General features: G+C 32.3%; 2 protein-coding genes and 1 pseudogene across 2 annotated transcripts; 2 read left to right on the top strand and 1 right to left on the bottom strand.

The window, feature by feature from the left end:
* Positions 1–3,972: 3,972 nt before the first annotated feature.
* On the bottom strand, positions 3,973–4,832 carry LOC122592891 (abscisic acid receptor PYL4-like). Its single transcript, XM_043765216.1, has one exon. The coding sequence runs from the start codon at positions 4,606–4,608 to the stop codon at positions 4,012–4,014; it is 597 nt and encodes a 198-aa protein (XP_043621151.1). The 5' UTR covers positions 4,609–4,832; the 3' UTR covers positions 3,973–4,011.
* Positions 4,833–9,072: 4,240 nt separating this feature from the next.
* Positions 9,073–13,196, top strand: LOC122593614 (uncharacterized protein At5g01610-like). The gene is made up of 3 exons (XM_043766040.1): positions 9,073–9,301; positions 11,546–11,600; positions 12,645–13,196. The coding sequence occupies exons 1-3, from the start codon at positions 9,215–9,217 to the stop codon at positions 13,013–13,015; spliced, it is 513 nt and encodes a 170-aa protein (XP_043621975.1). The 5' UTR covers positions 9,073–9,214; the 3' UTR covers positions 13,016–13,196.
* Positions 13,197–19,489: 6,293 nt separating this feature from the next.
* LOC122594245 lies at positions 19,490–21,560 on the top strand (annotated as a pseudogene).
* Positions 21,561–21,637: the final 77 nt, after the last annotated feature.

The following is a 21,637-nucleotide window of genomic DNA, read 5'->3' as shown; positions in this document are numbered from 1 at the left end:
CCAATAACTCGTAAGTCATCGTATCCATTGCTCCGCAGTCAAAAATCCATGGCTCATTAGACTTGTCACAACTGTTTTGGGTCATGTAGACTTTTCCATTTGTTCTTGGGCCTTCAAAATAATAAAGCCTATTATGTGGGCCTATTTTAAAAGTATCATTAAAACAATTTTGTGGGTTGGTTCCTTTAAGACAATTGTGTGGTTCGGCCGAGACACACTTTCCTTTATAATTGTTTACTTTCCTATATTGTTCTAAAAAAAGAGAAATATTTTCAAGGAAACTAGGGTTATCCCCTCTTTCCTTGTAACCTACTACCACCAAAAAACTCTCATCCTCTGCAACTCCGACCGTCGCCGCTACTCCTCCAAAGCCGCCATCTGATCGCCGGTTACTATTATCATTGGTGGGGTTTGTGGCTTTGGTGGTAGGAGTTTTATTGGTACCCTTTTTGTTGGTCATTTTATGATTTTCGGTCCACCAATCGGGGTAAGCAATCAATTCGAAACATTGATCTTTAGTATGTCGAGCCATGCCGCACTCTTCACACTTTAAATGGGATTTATTTTCTTTGGTGATTTGTTTCCTTTTGCCGTCGAATTTTTGAAACCCTTTGGTTGCCAACCCTATGCCGCTTGCTTCTCCGGTCATTAATCCGGCAGCCACACGCGTCATTCTCACTGCTAGTTGCTTCCAAGATTGTTTGGTGGGCGACTTAATGGTAGCGTATGAAGTCTCGACAGTTGGTAAGAGGTCGACCCGGAGAACTTCCCATTTATTATGCTTGAATTTTCGATCCAATCCATTTAGGAATTGGAACAATTTCTGCTTGGATCTATGTTTGGCATATATTTTTATGTCTTCTGGACACTTCATGGGATTCGGGTCACTTCGGTCGATCTCTTCCCACACACCTTGGAGAGAAATCCAGAAATCTTCAAGTGATTTCTCATTTTGCTTGAGTTCGTTTGCTTTGCGTGGACATTCAAGGCCTGCAACTTGTCTTTGTCGCTGCTATATGTGGTTGCCAAGGCATCCCATAGTTCCTTTGACGTGGAAAATTCGGTGAGGTTTCTAGCCAAAACCGATTCAATATCCTGGATGAGCCATGAAAAAACTATCAAGTCTTCCTTCTCCCATTGTTCATATTTTTCTGTTGATGCCTTTTCTGGTGGGTTTTTGATAAGGTGATGATTTGCCGCCTATGGCAACTCGGATCATCCAAGTCCATAAAGCGTAAATTTGGCTATTTAGTTTTAGATTTATTTGGAGATTGTCTGATAATTTCAGATTTTGTGATTGATGGCTAGCATTATTTTGCAAGAAATTGGCTAACTGTAAAGCCAAATCTGAACTGCTGTCATCGGCTCCATCAACCATGGTGGCTTTAGGTTCGTTTTTTTGGTGATTTGGTGGGTGATGAGAAGATAGATGATGACGCTAGAACCGTTTGCTTTGATACCATGTGAATCTATAGAGGATGAATAATATGTTTTATTGATTTTTGTGATGATAAAACAGTGAACACAAGACCCCTATTTATACAATGAGAAATATGCTAATTATAGAAACAAAATCAAAGACATTAATCTTGGCTGATCCTTTTCTTGTTGTCTAAGAGGAAATCCTTTATCTCGGAAAATGATGATCTTTACTGATCCTGAAAATATTTCTTAACAAGCATGACCCATTTCGAACTACGACCCGATAGTACTTATTAAAGACGATCTCTCTTTGCGATCTCTATTTAACTCTATCATTTTTATTTGAATTAGACTTGTGACAATAGCTCGTCGGTTTCTCTTCTAGTTGGTGAACCATTGACACCACTTCGTCAATGTCACGTGAGTTGGCTCCCTTCACTTAAGTGACGGGTAATGGAAGAAGGTGTAGGTCCAATTAATATATATTTGTAGCTATATATGTGTGTAAAATATATAATATAACTAAATGAGAATATTGGAAGTACACTTGGGACCTCTAATTTCTTCTTTTAGCCTAATTTTTCCTCTTAATTAATCTTCTATTTTTGAATATTTTTGTCATTAATAAAACTTTGCTAGGCCGACCTATTAATTAATAAAAAAATAAAAACCAAATCCTCTCATCTTTAAAACTCTCCAAAAAGTTATTATATATATATATATATATATATATACAATTTAGGGAAAAAAAACCTCATATATTCTTAACCAAAAAATTAAAGCTACGACTATTCTCCACAAAAAAAAAACAAGTTCGGCTACAAAAATGGTTTTTTTTTTACTGAAATCGATATTGATATGAAGTTAATCTTCAATAAAAGTAACGAATTTGTCAATAAAAAAGTTGAAAAAAAAATTAACTGAAATTGATATTGATATAGAGTTAATTTTTATATGTTTCATACTTTTATTTGTACTTTATCTATTTGGCCTAACGACTAGTAAAACAATAAAAGAAGTAAATAACTGTTGTGAAAAATGTATCATCAAGTTAATTTGAAAAAGCTAATTTGACGTTGAGCTGAAAAGGATGTTACGAGTATTAGAAAAGGTCATATTTCTCTTTCTTCGTAGTGAACACATGTTTAGAATGACCAAGAACATTGTATCTAAAATCTTCACATATTTATCATCTATGTATTAGAATATTTATAGTGGTTTACTTATCACATCAATAATGAAATAAAACTAACTCATTTAAAATGTAATGCAAAACAAAATTAAAACTATTCTTGGTATGTCCCACACAATGCAAGTTGTAAGAGGAAAATATGCAAGTTGGTTATGGTGTCATTAAACAAAAGAGGCATTGTAATTTTAAAGAGAGGCAAGTTGGTGTTTATGGTGTCATTAATCCCTCAACTTGCAAAGGTTGGTTGTTGATTTCCATCACCTTTAATTATTTAAAACAAAATTATTCTTCTTTTCTCTGCAATATTTTTGCACTTTTCCTCCTAAAAGAATTGTCTTCAACTATTCCCCTTCTTTTACTTTTTCCAGAAACTTGGAAACTTCTTGATTCGTTTTTCCTTTCCTTTGTAATATAGTATTAATTAAAAATATCTTATTAACTAGTTAAGCTAAATTATAACGTTTTAAGTAATTAGATAATCTATCTAATATTAATTATAAAAACCTGATGTTTTGTTGATCGACTATTTTTATGGATGGATGAAGTAGACAAGTAATGACCATACTGTACGGTTGTATCATATACTTTAAACTTCAATTTAAAATTTGCAAAAACAGCTATCAAAGTCGGCTGTTTCACGTGGAAACTTTAAATTTTTTGTGTTTTTTTATTTGACTATCTATTATATTATTCTAATTTTCAACCTACTTGGCATTTGATAATTCAAAGTATAGGATGTTATCAAATAACCTGCTTGAGCGCGCTTGAACATATATATAACTTTTTATCTTAAATAAGATTGAATCATTGAATTTGTTTATGAGTACATTCACTAAATTGTACGTGATCGAACGACCTTTAAAATAAAATAAATTAAGTTGTTCTCTACTAAAAAATTTGCATTAAATCATCGATATCTCACAAGAGTTAATATACACTCACATATATTGCAATGGATGTAGTTACAATTTAGATCTAATTAATAAACAATGATTAGTCATAAATATAAATCCAATACAACATCACTATCTTTCTTTACTTTTAGGAAAAGAAGAAAAAAAATCTTCATGGTGATCAACTAATCTCATTAAGTAATTAAAACTAATAGCTAGTGATCGAAAATAAAATAACATTACTTGGCAAGAACAAAGAATGCAATGGGATAACCATGCCTAAAACCAATCAAACAATCATCTCTTAACTTCTTCCATCATATCATTGTTTGGAGGTTTTTTTATTGGAGGTTTTTTTTTAACGGCTAACAAACAGAATCGTTCAGATACCATCATCACAATTCAATTCTGAAAAGAAAAAAAAAATTCACATAAACTTATTACAAAGCTCACATAAAATAAAAATTTACATACATTCTTTGATCATCATGTATATATAATTTATCAAATCTTGATATTCTCAGCTATCTTAGCTAAAGATTGTAAATTACATTTCACAATGGTATCAACAAAACCAAAAGTTTCTTCTTTTGTATTCCCATGTGGAATATCCACAACGTACGACTCAACAACAACTGTCCCATTTCCATTGGCTGTTGGATGTAAAGTAGTAACAGATTTATAATTAGAAAGTCTATGATCACCACCCACAATACTAAAACTAAATACATGATGTTCATCATCAAGTATTTCAAGACGTTCAGTTGAATTAACCGCTGGTAGACCAGATATAATGTTTACTTGTCGCAACGTTCCAATGTCGGTTCCATTACCGTCTAGAACGTTGCAACTTTTGACAAAATGTTTGTATGCTTGTGGGTTATCAAACCGACGAACTACGGACCAAACTGTGTTGACTGGGGCGTTGACTTGTTGGATGACGGCTGAGCAACATTGGTTTTGGCTAACCGGGTGTGTGTGAAACCGAGCTATGGTGTCTGGGATGCGGTTAGTGACACATGTGTGAGAGGTTTGTTTGTTGCAACCGGTGGGTGTGGTGGTGGTGAAAAAGGATTGTGAGTTTTGTGGATTTGAAAGCATGGTTTGATTTGTTGATTGGATAATTGTTATTTGGTGAATCTTTTGATTTTGGTGTTTTTGTGTGTTTATATGTAGAGATGAGATTGGTTACTCTTGTGGTATGTATGTTTTGTAGGTGATTGATATGATGTTTAATGGAGGATTTGGAAGTGGTTTTAGAGAGAGAGATATATGAGAGGGAGAAATGGTTTGGTGAGATCTTAAAAAGTGAGAGAGGAAGGAGGTTTCATGTGAAAATAATAAAATAAAAATATAATAATGTTATATATAACTAGTGGAGATTATATAGTTCTCTTAAAAATTATTTATTTATTATTTTTTTTTCAAAAATTGTGAATCATAAACTTGCAATAGGGATTCAGATTACGTTGTCTTAACCGGATTTGTGTTAGAGAGTCCTCTCACCCTCAATACCTAGTAGGAGGAGAAACTCCCAACTAAACCGCCCAAAGACACGACATTTAATGGGATAAAACCTTGCCTCTCTGCATGACTCAAACATGATTTACTTTAGGACTTTGTTGTGAAATTCCCTCAAATATCATTCTTATGTCTCGAACTTGAGAGCATATAAAATTGGTGCTCAACTATTGAGATATAATGGGAAATACAATATTGAACTAGAATATGTGGTTTTAATAAATAGTTTTTTTTAATTCCAAACTTTTAATTTTGCTATACGTCATAATTAATGGTTCGAATATGAGTTGACACATTTACGAGTTTTGTTTTTTTTCTAAATCATACTTTGGTCGTACAAATTTGGTCAAGACAATTTAGTCTACCATAAATAATATTTACTTTTATACAGTTAAAAATAAATAAAAAACACAGTTCAAATGAAAAAAACTTATCGATAAACTTAAAAATCTATAATATATTAATAAACAAACTACTCTTTCCTCTTTTTAACTTTCTATCTTTAAAATACCCAAAATACCTTTATTTTCAACACATTTCAAACTCAAACACTAAATCTACCCAATATATCCCCTAAAATATTTTACACCCATATTTATCCAAACTATCTATCTCTTTTATTAATTAATTTTAATATTTCCACTAAATTTCTCTATGATATATATATTTTTTTGAACAACAGTGATGATTTGACTCAGCGGCATGAATCTTCATCGTCAGGTAGAGATCAACCAAGTCACCAACACGGTCAATCCGAGGACGTGACAGGCGGTGGAAGTCCCACTACCGTTATGAAGAAAACTAGCTCATGCTAGAGAAATCCCCCATGCTCCAGCTCATTGGCAAAGACTTCCCAATATGCCTTTCAAAGGTTTTGAACCCGTGACCAACATTTGCCCGAAAGACATAAGGGACATTAAATGTCTAGTTGGGCATACATCTCTTAACCATAAAATAACTATACTACCATTTATGTCAATTACTTATAGATTAATAATCACATCGTTACCACCACCACTTCTAACACCATCCGTTGCCGCCACCGCCACCGCCACCATATTGTGCGAGTATCCATTTCGTGTTACATAAATATCATTATCAGCTTTGAAGATTTATGTTTGTAAACTTATTAAATTAATTTATTTTAAATTTTTCATAAAATAATTGGGCATTTGGTCCAAACTCGATGGGCCATTAATAAGCCTCCTCAATAGACGTTTCTACTTGATTTTGGACCATCGACAATCGACATCTTGTATAATTATACATATATACTAAAATTTAAAGTTGGAATGCGAGGGGTGGGGTGTTACTGTACCTAAAAGTACACCCCATTTAGCATTATATTATATATACATGCTAAAAACTAAACTAAAGTTGGAATGTGAGGGGTGTTACTTTACCTAAAAGTACACCCCTTTAGCATTATATATATATATATATATACTAAAAACTAAAGTTGGAATGTGAGGGGTGTTACTGTACCTAAAAGTACACCCCCTTTAGCATAAAGTACAACCTTCTAAAGCATCCAACATAAATAACGGACTTAATGATCGTTAAGTGATGGACTTAACGACTGTTAGATGACAAACTTAACGACCATTATTTTCTTTTTTTTAACCACATAACTTTTACTTTTTAAACTTTCGTCACCAAAACTTTTTTTTTTTTTTACATTTTCCCTTTTAATTTTCGTCACATAGCTTTTGTTTTTGAAATTTTCACCATACAAACTTTGCTTTTAGGTATAAGTTTCTTAACTTTTGTATTTTTTTCCATAACTTTGTTTTTTTAAATCTTGCTCTGAAAGTTTTCTTTTATTTGCTTTTACGATATAACTTTTTATTTTTTAAATTTTATTACCAAAGTTTAATTTTCTTTACTTTTAACCACAACTTTTATTTTCTTAACTTTTATCACGCAAATATTGTTTTCCGGCTTAAAGTTTTTTTAACTTTTGTCACCATAGTTTTGTTTTTCCCGGGGCAACGCCCAGGTAAAAATACCAGTTTTAAAGTGTTTACTATTTTGTTTTCAAGGGATGTTGTGTTTGGTGTAATTAAAGATAAGATTCACTACTCATGATAGATTCGATTTTTATTACAACTTTTTATGGAAAATGATAATGACAGCTCTAAGGATTGTTATTAACAGCTTATTACATGCATAAAAAGTAGTACTTTATATATCAATAACCGTCCCCCTGAATTTTCGCAAGATAAAGTACAAATTTTAATGCATCAAATTAATTAATACTGACAGCGCTTAGAGTTGTCATTAACAAAACTCTTTATTTAATTGTAAAAACTCTTAAACTTCCTATTAGATTACATGTTTCAAAAGTCATTCACATGAAAAAATATTACGAAAGTTCATGTTGTAAAAGATTTTTTTTTTTATTTTCATAACCTTTTAACTGTAAACATTTGCATTTAAAAAAGTTGAATTACGCTAAAGCAATGTGTTTATCGATATACTTCCGGATCAAATGAAATCCTCAATATATTCACAATACAAAAACATAATATCCTTACTCTTAAAGTTAATCCTAATTCATCGAAATGAGAACCCTTGAGACATGATACTCTAAGGATGATAAACAACTCAATTAGATTAGATTGGAATACATGTCATGCATGAGGTAATTTTTTACACTAACAAATTTTATATGTTGAAAGGGTTTTTATTTCTCCATCATGGCTTAAACTTTTTAGTCATTATATCTAAAAGTAAATTAATCTAATTTTAAAACCAAAAATTGCGATAACATGTATATGGGCTAATCATCCCTGCTGTTGACGGCAGGGATATAGCAGGGATATTAGCTGCAACAACCTTTAAAATCAGGAGGGATTTTGTATATTTAAAAATTAAAAAAGTTAAGATGCAACTCTTTTTTAAGTACTGCACCTGCAGTTTGCTGCATAAATCATTTTCCCTATGTATATACAAAATACAATGACATTTTCTCTTTTTACATTATATAATGTTCCTTGCACTAGGATATATTTTATATATTATATATATTATATATAAAAGTATATAATTTTGTAATGATACATTATATTAGGCAAAACTAGTATTTAAGTTAAGAAGACCATATGAAAACAATAACGATCAATGTGAGGGTTAACCAAAGTTCAATCTCTTAGGGCGCGTTTGGTTCACGGAATGTTTTTGGATGAAAGGGAATTTATTGAAGGAATTGGAATCTGATGGAATAGAATTTGATGAAATGTTTTTCATTTTTTGAAGAATTAAGGGAGAGACGGAATGAGATTCTTTCCCCCATCCTCATGGAATGGAGATTCCATCAAATGAGAGAATGTTGACATTCCAACGGAATGATATTCCTTCATCATTAAGCAACCAAACGCACTAAGGAATGAAATTCAATTCCAATTTTATCAAATTTCATCAGAATCTGCGAACCAAACGCGACCTTAAACTCTAACACTGATGACTTCTTTATATTCATTGGGGTAACATAAATTTATGGTTAAACAAATAAAAAAAAACAATAACAACCAATGATATAATACAAAAATTCAATAAAATTAAAAGTAGCGGGAAAAATATATATAAATCCCATATTTTCAAAATCTTTGAGTTCAAATTTAGCTATCGACTATGATCAGTTGTTGCAATGTATATATCAACTCGATCATGATGTTTGATTACCGCATTCTCTTTATTCTTTTAAATCGATAATTTATACGAAACTAAACATGATAAGTATTTATTATTTCGTATATCAAGAATGAAAACGTTATGAATATCACAAAAGTAAATAACTTTTAACATAAAAAGGTTATTTAGATCAGTCAATTGATGCTTACAGGTCAAAACAGTCGACCGACAGAATAGTCAGCCGATCGAACTGATTTTTTAACAAGAAATGAATCATTAAAATAAACTTCAAAAGTCAAACCATAAACAAATAAAAATAAAAAGAACAAGAAGAGTAAACACCTAAAAGTATAAGGGTGCAAAATGAAATTTAACCGAAAGTGACAAAACCAAAAAACCTCTGAAAAGTCGTAGTAAACCAACTCATTCAATTCAACATCTCTCTTTTTCTCTCCATCTCTAGAGATCAGGGATATAGATCCACTCTAATCAAAATCTATACATACATAATTCTGTATATCTTTTTTAAAATCAAACTAAAAGAAAAAATAAAATGGATCAACTGATGGGTAAATTTGGAAGTTACTGGTTGGGTAACAAAGCAAACAAAGAACTTAGTTCCGTTGGCGATGATATTAGTGTAAGTTTTCTATTTTATTTTATTTTTTATTTCTAATTTATATATATACATACATACGTAATTTCAGTTAGATGGTGGATTTTAGAAGATATTGACTGATTATTGTTTTAAGGGTATTTTTGTTGTTTGATTTGTAAAATCATTTACTAATCTGTAAAAATCTTGATACTTTAATCTTATAAAAATCTTGGATGATTTTCGAAAGGATATTATTAGCAGGCTTCCAAGTTTAAGGGATTACTTGTAGTAATGTTTATGGCGTGGGTGAAGTTCTTGACTCAGCATTTAGCCATAAAGGGTAACCCTTTTGACTCGGCAAACGCATCTGACTGAGGTAACACCTCATTATAGGTGTCCAAAACTGCATTTAGTTTCAATTCTTTCCAATCGTTAGTTCCCAAAGCCGCATGATGATTTAACTCATTAGTTTACTGTTTATAAGATAAGAGTTATAAGATTGGTTTGCGTTACAAACGTCGTCAGCTTGCGTCCAAGGTATTTCTTTTTTATCTAAGCAAGTAATAGGCTTGGGTGGCTACATAGAAAAAAGGAAAATGTTTCTGCCTCTAGCTGTATTTCAATCTTGTACTTTATCTGGGATTGATACCCGTTAGTTGGATTGCTTACTATGCAGGCAGGGGGCGTTAGCTCAGAAAGCCGAGATCTCTAAATTCCCCCAAGCAGAATTTGACCTTTTTCCCCATGCCCGCCAGGCTCTCCTGCCTGGGATCCCTTCTCAATCATGATGATCCAACATGTAGAAAGATGTCTCAGTGTTGTATGGTTATTATTAAAACATGAGAAACACAGTTTTTATGTCATGAATGTTTTGATGATAGGTTTTAAAATGATAGGTCTGATGATAAGTCTATGGATGACTCATACCACAAACTTTTTGTTTGGGTTGTGATCATACCAGCACTAATGCACCGAATCCCATCAGAACTCTGCTAAGCGTGCTTGGGCGAGAGTCATACCACAAACTTGTCTAGATTATAACGTATTTTTCAACCAACGTGGAGCTTTAGAGGATCCTGTGGTGTTTGATGTCGCCACGTGAAAGAGGGACAAGGAAAGGAATGGGAAAATTGATTGTTGTTTAACAGTTTCGTGACCGATAGATTAGCGGAGTTATGGGCTTATAATAAGTTAAATGTTGGGTCAGATACTAGCCAGCCAGTGTTGTTAAAGGTGTGCGCCTAGGCCGCCTAGGCGCAAGGCGATGGCGAGGCAACACTTTGCCGCCTGAAAATCTAGGCCCAGGCCCACCAACAATTTTGGCGGCTAACTACTATTTTCCATAAAACCCTTTGGTTATCAAGAAGTGATTTAATAGCATTAAACTACTATTGTTTAATTTAATCACGTCTATATATTATTTTCTATAAAACCCTTCATCATCAAGACCTAGATCTTATGTAAGCATAATTGATGATTCTGAGGAAGAAGAGCTCGACACATTTGACGATGATGGCAAGGCATAGTCTGTGGTTCTAATTAGGTTTTGTCAATGGTTTTGAACTTTCTGTGTTAACAATTTGTCTTGAACTTTTTTGGCTTACTGCATTATGTGTTATTTAGATGGAATTTGTTAGTTTGAATGGCATTTGGTTTGGTTTTTACTTAGTGCGCTTTTTTTTTCCGCCCCATTTAGGGTTTTTGCGCTTTGAGTTCGCCGTCGCTTTTGACAACTATGTAGCCAACCAAACTGGAACCTTTTGTGCCATTTCATGAGTTTTACCCTTTTATAATTTGTCATGTGTAGAATCTGCTGTGTAGCTTTCAACTGTGATAGTTGTGCTCAGATGTTGGAATTCTTCCAGTAATCGTTTAGTATTTTAAGATTCAAGGCACGGGGATTGGAAATTAGCAGCTACTATGAAACCAATTCAAAAGTATACTTCCCAAATCCCAAGCAACGGAATCTGGAATTAAATGCATATAAAATGCTGATTTTCTAATCCGTTTGCATATTTACTACCATCTATTTAACCTTTCATCATCATTGTACAAGTTATGCATATTTTATTAGTATCAATGGAGAAACATGGTAATATTGCGGATAACATATTTGCATTATAAGTTAGTGTGCCGAGTGATTTACATTTTTCCTTGGTTGTAGATGTTAACTGCGCACTGTTATCTTATGATATATGTTATTTTGTAGTTCATATGATGACTTTGTATAAGCAATAATTTCTTTACGCTAAATACTTGATTCTTGTTTCTTTTTCTATTTTATAGAGTTTGCAAAGCAGTATCTCTGGTGGAGCAACCTGGTTTGTCAACAAAATGAAAGGTTTGTGGTGCTTCCTTGTGTCCTCTCATGACTGATGAAATTTTGTGCACCAACTACTAATCATAATAATGCACATTTAGTTAACTATATATATATATAGGGGAGCAATCAAATAAGAACAGTTTTAAAATAAGAACGGTGAGAACACTTAAAAAACATCATTTTGATGCATTAAAAGTCCATAAAACTAACATAGTGCTTAACTAATTATCATTATTTAAGTGTTTAACAACACATTGATCCATCAAAAGTGAAAAAATCACGTTTTTTGTTGGATGCATCATTTTGATGAATATGCATCCATCTTGGATGCACAAAACAAAAAACGTGATTTTCTCGATTTTGACAGATCAATGTGTTGTTAAACACTTAAATAATGATAATTAGTTAAGCACTATGTTAGTTTTATGGACTTTTAATGCATCAAAATGATGTTTTTTAAATGTTCTCACCGTTCTTATTTTAAGACTGTTCTCACTGGAATGTTACCATATATATATATATATACACAGAAACTGTATTGCATGACCCATTACTAGTTGTTGGATTAGAGAAAAGGTTAATGTTGCCTTGATAATGCACATTGTGGAATATCCATGCATTACCATTCGGTCATTGTAAAATCTGATTATTTCGATTTTACTAGAGAATTTCATGAAATTATTTTGGTGCTCTTTACAATTTGAATTTACGATGTGTTTACTAGGAATTATGTAATGTTGAATTTCTAACTAAAGGGGTTGTTAGAGGTGTGTACTAGGATGTGGATTCATGATTTTGAGTTATAAAAATCAAATCATAAGTTGTAGTAGAATGTAGAAAGGGTTATGAAATAATATTTTGGACATCCATTTGCTCTTGGAAGTATATAATAATCAGATGTCTGATTGTTACATATATTCAGATTGTATAAGATATTTATACTGAAAAATTGATCAGAAAGCCCCTGGTGTGCAAAAGTGCATCATGACTGATGAGAGTACAAGTCTCAGATATATGGTCAAAAGAAAGGGTAATTAGGTAACTTAATTTTACGTTGTGCAGGCAAAATGCAAAAGCCTCTGACTGAACTACTCAAGGAGCACGACTTGCCAGTAGGTATCTTCCCACGTGACGCCACAAACTACGAGTTTGATGAACAGACCAAAAAGCTAACGGTATTTATACCCGCAATCTGTGAAGTGGGTTACAGAGACTCTTCCATTTTAAGGTTTTCAACCACCGTGACTGGCTATCTTGAAAAGGGAAAGCTAACCGATGTAGAAGGACTTAAGACAAAAGTTATGATCTGGGTTAAAGTAACTTGTATTACATCTGAAGGATCTAAGCTGCATTTCACGGCTGGTTTGAAGAAGACGAGAAGCAGACAAGCTTATGAAGCTTGTAGGGACGGGATTACTGTAGATAAGTTCTGATATATTGTGGAATTGTGGTTAAGGTTCTGAAATATGGTTATGTTTTTTTTAGTTATGTGAAAACTGCACGTGAACTTCAATGAAAGTGTTATATGTTTGGTTTTCCGTTCGTGTATGCCTGGAATGATGTATTGAAGGTTGTATAGGCTTTGAATGTTCAGGTTATTTGTTTGATTCTTAAGGTTTATGTTGTCAAATTTATTTTTGTTATATATGGAGAAATTATGATATGCTTGCCACAAAAATCTTGGACCATTCGTCAGACAACAGGATCGTAGTTTTGGTAGTCATCCGATTGTGGCTGATGTTTGTGTTATTGCTGTAATTTGATCAGATTTTGACTTTCATTTGAGCTAAATTTTTATAGGAACCAAGGTACCAAGATATGATTACAAATATTAAGTGCTGTATGCCTGCGTGTGATGAGATATGAAAATGTAGTAAGTAGTAGACCTGGGTAAATGATTAAGGTTTCTGGGTCTACATTTGACCCTAACTATGACTATGACGAGAGTATAATGTGTCTATAGGAGACATCGTACTTCATATATAATCTTACAATATAGAATGACTACTACGTCGCACAAACATTTAAATGATGTCTCCATTACAACAACTAAACCAAGTAGTCTCATTTATCGGTCAATATACTATGCCTTTTATTTATTAGGAATCAGGAACTTGTATGCGAATCACAATACACTTTGACAATACACTTTGAGGAACTTCAAAGTTCAAACCACCATTTGACCCAAGTTCTTTTTAGCTAACTTTGTATTCCACCCGTTTGACCTCTTAAAGATAACATAGCCTGTTTGAAACTTCATTATAAGAACTAATGAGAATCAAACAGCAACTCTAGATTGCTAATGACAAAAGCTATTCCAGCTGTGAAATCTAATATAGAAAGACCCTCTTACCTAAATGTCAGGGTTTCAGAATAAAGCTCAGCAAATCGTTCCTTTGATATGATTTCCTTGTTAAAACCAATCTTTTCATACAGTTTCTCCAAATTGTACTTAGCTACAATGAAAACTGTTACTAAACATACATTCATTCTTGATTTATGATACCTATATTTCAAAGAAGTTTCCAGAAGATTTAACATGTACGAGAAAAACTAACTCAACAGTTGCAAGAAAAAACTCTAGATATAGTAATGCACCTGTGACAATACCGATTGAACCCGTTATGGTAAGATTCTCTGAGACTTTAGTAGGTGCTGCCATTGCCATGTAGTAACCTCCACTAGCTGCAACATCACTCATTGATGCAACTACAGGCTTAGTTTCAGCTAATAGACGGATTTCCCTCCACATTCTGCAAAAAAACAAAAACAAAAATACATGTGAATTGTTAATGTTACACGCTACACCTCATATCATGAATTGGTATATATTATGCTTTGCAGGTCAAGATTAAAAAGCGTTTACCATAGTCTATCAAAAAAAAAAAAAAAAAAAGGCACTTACAAGTTTGAAGCAAGAAAATCGCCCCCACGGCTATCAATTCGAATGATTACAGCCTTATACCTTTTCGACCCTGAAAACAAGTGGAAAAAGTCCATAAACATGTACTTGAAATTATGCATGAATAATATCATCTCTAAAGGGACAACATAACGTATTCTATACCTCTTACTTTGCGAATCTTTTTAATGAATTCCTCGGCGATGATGCCTGTACAATATTATAATTTTTTCGAGGACTTACTTATAAATTCGGTTAGATCCTACCTTATACATTAAATGAAAATGGCCTAAGTTTTATGATGAGCCAAGTAGTTTTTCACGGGGTGGAGATCCCCTCAAGTTGAAAATAACTTGAGGGGTAAGTTAAAATCATCTGAACCCTTTGATGAAAATCAATTTGAATCTTAACTTTTGTTTTTTATTCAAAGGTCATTTGAAGAAATCTTTATCTTTTCTGTAAAATCTTTATGAAGAAGATGATAGGGATAGAATATTAACCCATTTCTAAGTATATATCTTTTTGCTATGGAAATTTGACTACTATTACATAACTCATAATTTGTATACAATATTTAAGTAATCAAAATTAATTTTCTAAAATCAAATGAAAAACAGTTGATTTTGAGTGACAATTGCAAAATGTTTGTTATTACGTAATACACAATCTTATAGTTTTTATCTTTATCTACATATAACAATTAAACTTTTGTGTTTAATAAAGGGATAAGTATCTTGTAATATAACAAACTTTGAACGAAGATCTATAGTAGGAAATAACTAAAGTTGTGTGTATTGTATGTAAACAACTCGAAAATAATGTTTATTGTATGTAAGAAAATGTATCCAACCAATTAAAATCAGACAAGTGACACCTCTATATGGTTGTCACGTATGTTTTCTTACATACAATAAACATTTTTTAAAGTTGTTTACATACAATACACAAAACTTTAGTTATTTCCTACTATAGACATTCGTTCAAAGTTTATTACATTTCAGGATACTTATCCCTTTAATAAAATACGAGTATGTTTTAGTATTTCACATGTTATACAATTAGATTTTTAGTTCAACTGTATCAAATAAAAATGCATATGTGTAACACCCCAACCTTTTTTTATTTTTATTTATTTAATTTTTTTTTACAACTGTGACCTTAACATTTCTATTTTTATTTATAAACGTTGACTATGTCAACATTAACATTTTCAAATAATATCATAAATACATATTTTTAAATACCCATAAACTTGATTTTTGTAACGACTTTCATTTAATAATCTCGATAAAATAATTCACCGGGTATCGAGAGCTTGATTTAAAAGAAAGATTACCATGTGTCGGTCCCTTGCAAGGTACTTCATTCCCATACTTCAAAATCATCCTTTTAATTCATCATAGAGATAGTTCCCTATTTATCTCCCCGCCTACAAAAATGTTAACAACTAAAACATGAGCTTAATGCTTAGTGAGTTCTAATCTACAGGCATAACCATTCCACGTGCTCCCAATACTTCATGCGTCCCCGACACTTTATGTGGTCACGTCACTTCATGTACCCCGGTACTTTTGTGTACTCTCAGCACTTCTTGTGTTTTGTGTGCTCCCAACACTTCTTATGGCTCCGCCACTTTATGTACTAGTATTTTTATGTTATGTGGTTCTGCCACTTACAACACTCTGTGTACCCCGGCATTTATCATTTCTTTTATTGTGCCTCGTCTCGCATGCAGTTATCCTGACTATCCTGACTAACCATTACAATGCCTCGCCCGCTACTACCTATTTCAATATCACACATTTTATAATATATCATTCCATATTCATTATCGTTATTAGCCATATTCATTTTATATTCCTGTATGATCATGACACCATTGAATAATTTAACTTCGGACAATTTTTATTTTCAAACCATTAATATTCACATTAACAAAGAATAAGGAGGTCGTGTTTGGTTCACAAAATTTGATGTAATCTAATGGAATTGGAATTGAATTCTATTCCTTAGTGTGTTTGGTTGGTTAAAGATGGAGGAATCACATTCCGTTGGAATGTTAACATTCCCTTATTTGATGAAATCTCCATTCTTTGGGGACGGGGGAAGGAATTTAATTTCGTCCCTCACTTGAATCTTCAAAAAATCAAAAACATTCCGTCAAATTTCATTCCTCCGGATTCCAATTCCTTTGAAAGATTATATTCCTTCCAAAAACATTTTATGAACCAAACGTGGCCTAACTATTAGTAACAACAATCTAACAAAGCTATTTAAATAAAGCTAACTGTTGTTTAATTAATTAAATCATCTTATGAACATCTCGTAAAATAGAAATCATGGTATTATTAGTGACAACACTCTAACAAATTCTTTTTAAGTTAGGGGTTTGCTAAATACAGCCTTTAGGGCTGTGTTTAAGGTGCATAAATTGTTTGTACATTTACTATGAAAATCAGGGGGCGAACTTTTAATATGGAAGGTACAAGTTTTTTTATACACGTTAAATACAACCCATAGGGCTGTATTTAGCATTTCCCTTTTAAGTTATTATCATCATCACTACTCAAAACAACCTAGTTTAATATAATACAAGGCTTATCATTTTTTTTATTATTATTAGCTAGATAATTCAAACAAGCCTTTTCCCTTTTCTGCTTTTCGGAAATACAATCATACGTGGTTACGTACAGCACATGATATAATTTAGTTCCCAAGTTAATTTTATATATTCTTATTAGCTAATAGCTAATAGCAACTTGACTTAATTATTATTACTAGTCATATTCATCAACTTAATTCTTTCTCTTAAATGATTTTGGTGTCCATACCATCATGTAATATTTCAAACAACAAGTATAATCCTATTAATTACAAGATCTTAAAATCACAATTTCGTAATAAGCTTACCTTGAAATCTTAATTAAAAGAGCTCAAACAATTGAAGCCTTTGTTCTTCACACCAATAATCCAAGCAGGGCTTCTATTAATTGCTTTGATAATTTTGATTGTCTAGTTTTGTTGTTGATATTTAATAGTTAAGGCAGCAAGAGAATTATTCTTTTCTATTTTTATTTGTAAGAATTGTCAAGCTACAATATTGTTTTGTATATTATCACTTAAGTGAAGTCGGTTGGAGTGTTAGGATATTGCTTTGTTTCTTCAATATAACGTGCCAAAAGCAAAAAAATAATAAAATACAAATAACAGTTGATTAAATTCCCATAATAAAGAAAGGTTTTCATAATCTGGTGTTTTATGATTTTTGTCAAAATCATTGACATTAAACAAATAAGTTATATGACTTTGATATCCATTCGATCTTATGAGCAAAATTTTCGAAACACTTTAGTTCAAATCTGAATAAGGTGATTGTATTGATTATTCACCTTGTTTGATTATTAGACAATATTCTAGCGATAATAATCTACTTATAGCATCACACGTAATTCAATCCGTGAGTTTTTCTAGAGAACTTTAATTTGTCAGATATTTCAAATGGTGATCTCATATTAGTAGTAGAAGGTTAATTGACATTTAATTTCACATTGATCGAGTAAATAATACAAGTAAAGTGGTTGATATCTCACATCTAATTTGATAAAGCATATTCACACATACTAATTAAACGGATGCATGCACGTATGATATGGTGATAATGACGATACGGAAACAATGGTGGTACACTGGTAGCGGTGGCGGTGTGGTGGTGGTGATAACGACTGTTAGTATATGATCACGTAAAATAAACGTATGTCCGGAAATGATTTAAGCTTACAGGGTCACACGAAATGACACGGTAACTCTATATCATTAATTAATATCTTAAAGTAATATATAAATTGATTAATTTGATCACTAAATGATTAATTTAATTAAGTTAAATGGTTAATTGTATTTAAATTAATTAGAAGGAGGTTTAATTGTGAAATAAGATAAATAGGGTTGTACTTTAAATGGACTAGAAGGAGGCCAGTTATTGAGAGGCTTTTTAGGCCTTGATCTAACTTGTTTTTCAAGCTAATTAACCTTAATTAATCCCTATAGAGGGATTAATTCAAGAGTTTTATAATTCAATTCACACATAAAACTCTCTTCTTCTTTTCTCTCTATACTCGACCGAACCAACCCTCTATGAGGTGTTCGGTTTGTGCCATTCAAAATCAAATATGGAACTACAACAATTAATGCTTGGAATTAATTGTACTTTGGTTTGTTAGACAATTGATTTTTGTTTCACGGGTTTTGATATTAGAGATAAACACAATGGGTTTGTGGGTTCGTAATCAAGATACTAGCATACGATATACGGGGTGTCTAGGGTGTGATCATGGAGGGATTTATTTCAAATCCTTTAAAGTTCTTCACTTCATTCATCTACATTATAAGGTAATCCTTAATCCTATTTCAAGGTTAATTATTTGATTACATGGTTTTATTTGCTTCCGTTGCGTACTCGTGAATAATGATATTTAGTTATATATTCCAACAACGACGGGTGATGGTAGTGATCAGTGTTGACGATAGCGAGTGATGGATGAGGGGGGTTTATTATTGCTTTATACTTAATGGTATAAAGCATAAATGTTAGTATAAATTAGTTCATTAATGGTATTTTAATTTGGTAGACCAAGTTTCTTAGCGATTAAAAATGTGTTGATCGTATATGAGGGGGGTTCATTATTATTGCTTTATACTTACTATAGAGATATATTATAGATATGGATGTATAACTAAGTACATAGCTTTATCGTGTTGTGTGTTAGGACCATGAAGTAAAATTTTGTGTACAAATTATAATCTCCAATATTCTATCACGTTTCAAATATATTGAAGATGAAAGCAAATCCAAAACATATATTATCAACTGTGACCCTTGTGGAGCATAACATATTGGTAAATCAACACTCCCCCACAGTTCCACCGGCCTATAACTGTATATATATATAAATGATAAATACATAATAATAACATCATATATAAATGTGACATGTTGAGAGACATCATGGAAACAAAGGGAACTGGTTTAGGGAGTTCACTTTTGGTACCAAGCGTACAAGAATTAGCTAAGGAAACCCTAATCGAGGTTCCGCCCCGATACATACGCCATGATCAGGATCCACCGGTCGTGCCGTGGCTACCTTCTTCCCTGCATGAAGTACCAGTCATCGATATGGAGCTTTTATCATCTGAAATATCATCCGAATCTGAACTAGAAAAGCTTCACCAAGCTTGTAAAGATTGGGGATTCTTTCAGGTATTTTGGTGATTTTGTATGACATTTTACATCTAGAATTATGATCCTCTAAAGTTGTTCTTTATAGGTAAAATTTGAAGAATTTCAACTTGGATTAAAATCAAAGGTCAGGATTCAAACTTAATATTTGAATCTTTGACCCATCATTTCAATCCAATTATTAAAGATTATCCAATTTCACTTATAGAGGATCTCTATCCTTACATCTATCAAGATTTAACAATTGTTAAGGCTTATACTAAGGCTAGCTTGGGTTTAATTAACATTTTATTAACTGATCAATGTCGCAGTTAACAAATCATGGGGTGAGTAATTCATTGCTAGAGAGAGTAAAGAAAGATACACAAGAATTCTTTAAGTTGCCATTGCATGAGAAAAAGAAGTTTTGGCAAATTACAGAAGATATGGAGGGATTTGGACAAGCTTTTGTAGTGTCTGATCGAGGAGCAAAAGCTTGATTGGAATGACATCTTTTACTTGGTTACCCTCCCTCATCATATTAGAAAGCCACACTTGTTTCCAAAGCTACCTCTTCCATTCAGGTCAATTACATACTTTTCATATTTATATGTATATTATGATAGTATATAGGAAAATGATCAGGAATACCTAACTTGGCGGTGTTGTAGGCTTGTAGCTGTTTTTATTTTTAAAAAGATTGATTTTGTCCCTTAAAGTTTTATAAAAAAAATGAGTGTGAGGATAGCAACATCTATGCGACTATATATGCTAGATGTTGCTAGTTCTCAATGATATATATGCTTGAAAACGCCCACTAAAACTAAAGTCCTTTTAACCATAAAAACCATATTCTTTGAAAAAAGTCATATAGATTGTTATCTAGTTACGAGTTATTTAGAATTTTAGATCACATCAAACATAACTATTTGAATTTGTTTTGACAAAGACTACTTTACTAAAGTGTACAAAAAGTGAGATATTGTTTTTTGGACAGATAAAGTTTATTCATATTCACATTATAGCTTCAAGATTAATTAGTAGTCTATATATAGATTAAGTTGGTTGACATAAGAATTAATTTGATGATTTTCTTTGAAAAACAGACACTTTGGAAGCATACTAACAAGAGGTTAAGAATGTTGCTATAAAAACTTTACTCTCTATTGCAAAAGCTATGAATATTGAAACCAAGGACATGATGGCATCATTTAAAGAAGGAATGCAAGCAATGAGGATGAACTACTACCCAACATGTCCACAACCCGAGCAAGTCATTGGTCTCACACCTCACTCGGATGCTGTAGGGATCACCTTTCTTCTTGAACTTAATGATGTAGAAGGTTTGCAAATAAAGAAGGATGACATTTGGATCCCAATTAAACCACTTCCTAATGCTTTTATTGTAAATATTGGAGAGATCTTAGAGGTCATTCCTTTCTCCTTCATAATGTGATTAATTTCCTTAATATAAATTATCAAGACTAAAACATGATGCGATTTTCTATGTTGCCTTTCGGATAATGACTAATGGACTATATAAAAGCATCGAGCATAGAGCAATTGAAAACTCGGCGAAAGAGAGGTTGTCCATAGCCACATTTCTAAACCCGAATTTGGATGGTGATTTCGGACCATTAGCAAGCTTGATCACTCCTGAAATGCCTCCAAAGTTTAGAAGGGTAACAACTGTTGATTTTTTCAAGAACCTATTCTCTAGGGAACTAAAGAGAAAGACCAACCTTGAGCAATACTATATATAATGCAAATGTATGATGTGTCCAATTATACTTGCTTTTTGGATATTTGTATATACGAATCCTTGTACGTATTGTAAGTTTAAACACACAGTTAGCAAGTGTGATGTGTGTTGGTTAAAGATCTATATATAGTAAATAAAGATGCCAATACAAGGCATATGCTTTATGAATAAGTTTG

The sequence above is a fragment of the Erigeron canadensis genome, chromosome 3 (assembly GCF_010389155.1).
Source record: "Erigeron canadensis isolate Cc75 chromosome 3, C_canadensis_v1, whole genome shotgun sequence".
In the NCBI taxonomy this organism is placed as follows: domain Eukaryota; kingdom Viridiplantae; phylum Streptophyta; class Magnoliopsida; order Asterales; family Asteraceae; genus Erigeron; species Erigeron canadensis.
This window is presented reverse-complemented; position numbering and strand designations above follow the sequence as displayed.

Bases quoted from the DNA above. Each gene is read 5' to 3' on its own strand.
- LOC122592891 (XM_043765216.1), bottom strand. From the start codon at position 4,608: ATGCTTTCAAATCCACAAAACTCACAATCCTTTTTCACCACCACCACA.
- LOC122593614 (XM_043766040.1), top strand. From the start codon at position 9,215: ATGGATCAACTGATGGGTAAATTTGGAAGTTACTGGTTGGGTAACAAA. The intron at 9,302-11,545 runs GTAAGTTTTCTA...TCTATTTTATAG, and splicing joins CCGTTGGCGATGATATTAGT to AGTTTGCAAAGCAGTATCTC. The intron at 11,601-12,644 runs GTTTGTGGTGCT...TACGTTGTGCAG, and splicing joins GTTTGTCAACAAAATGAAAG to GCAAAATGCAAAAGCCTCTG.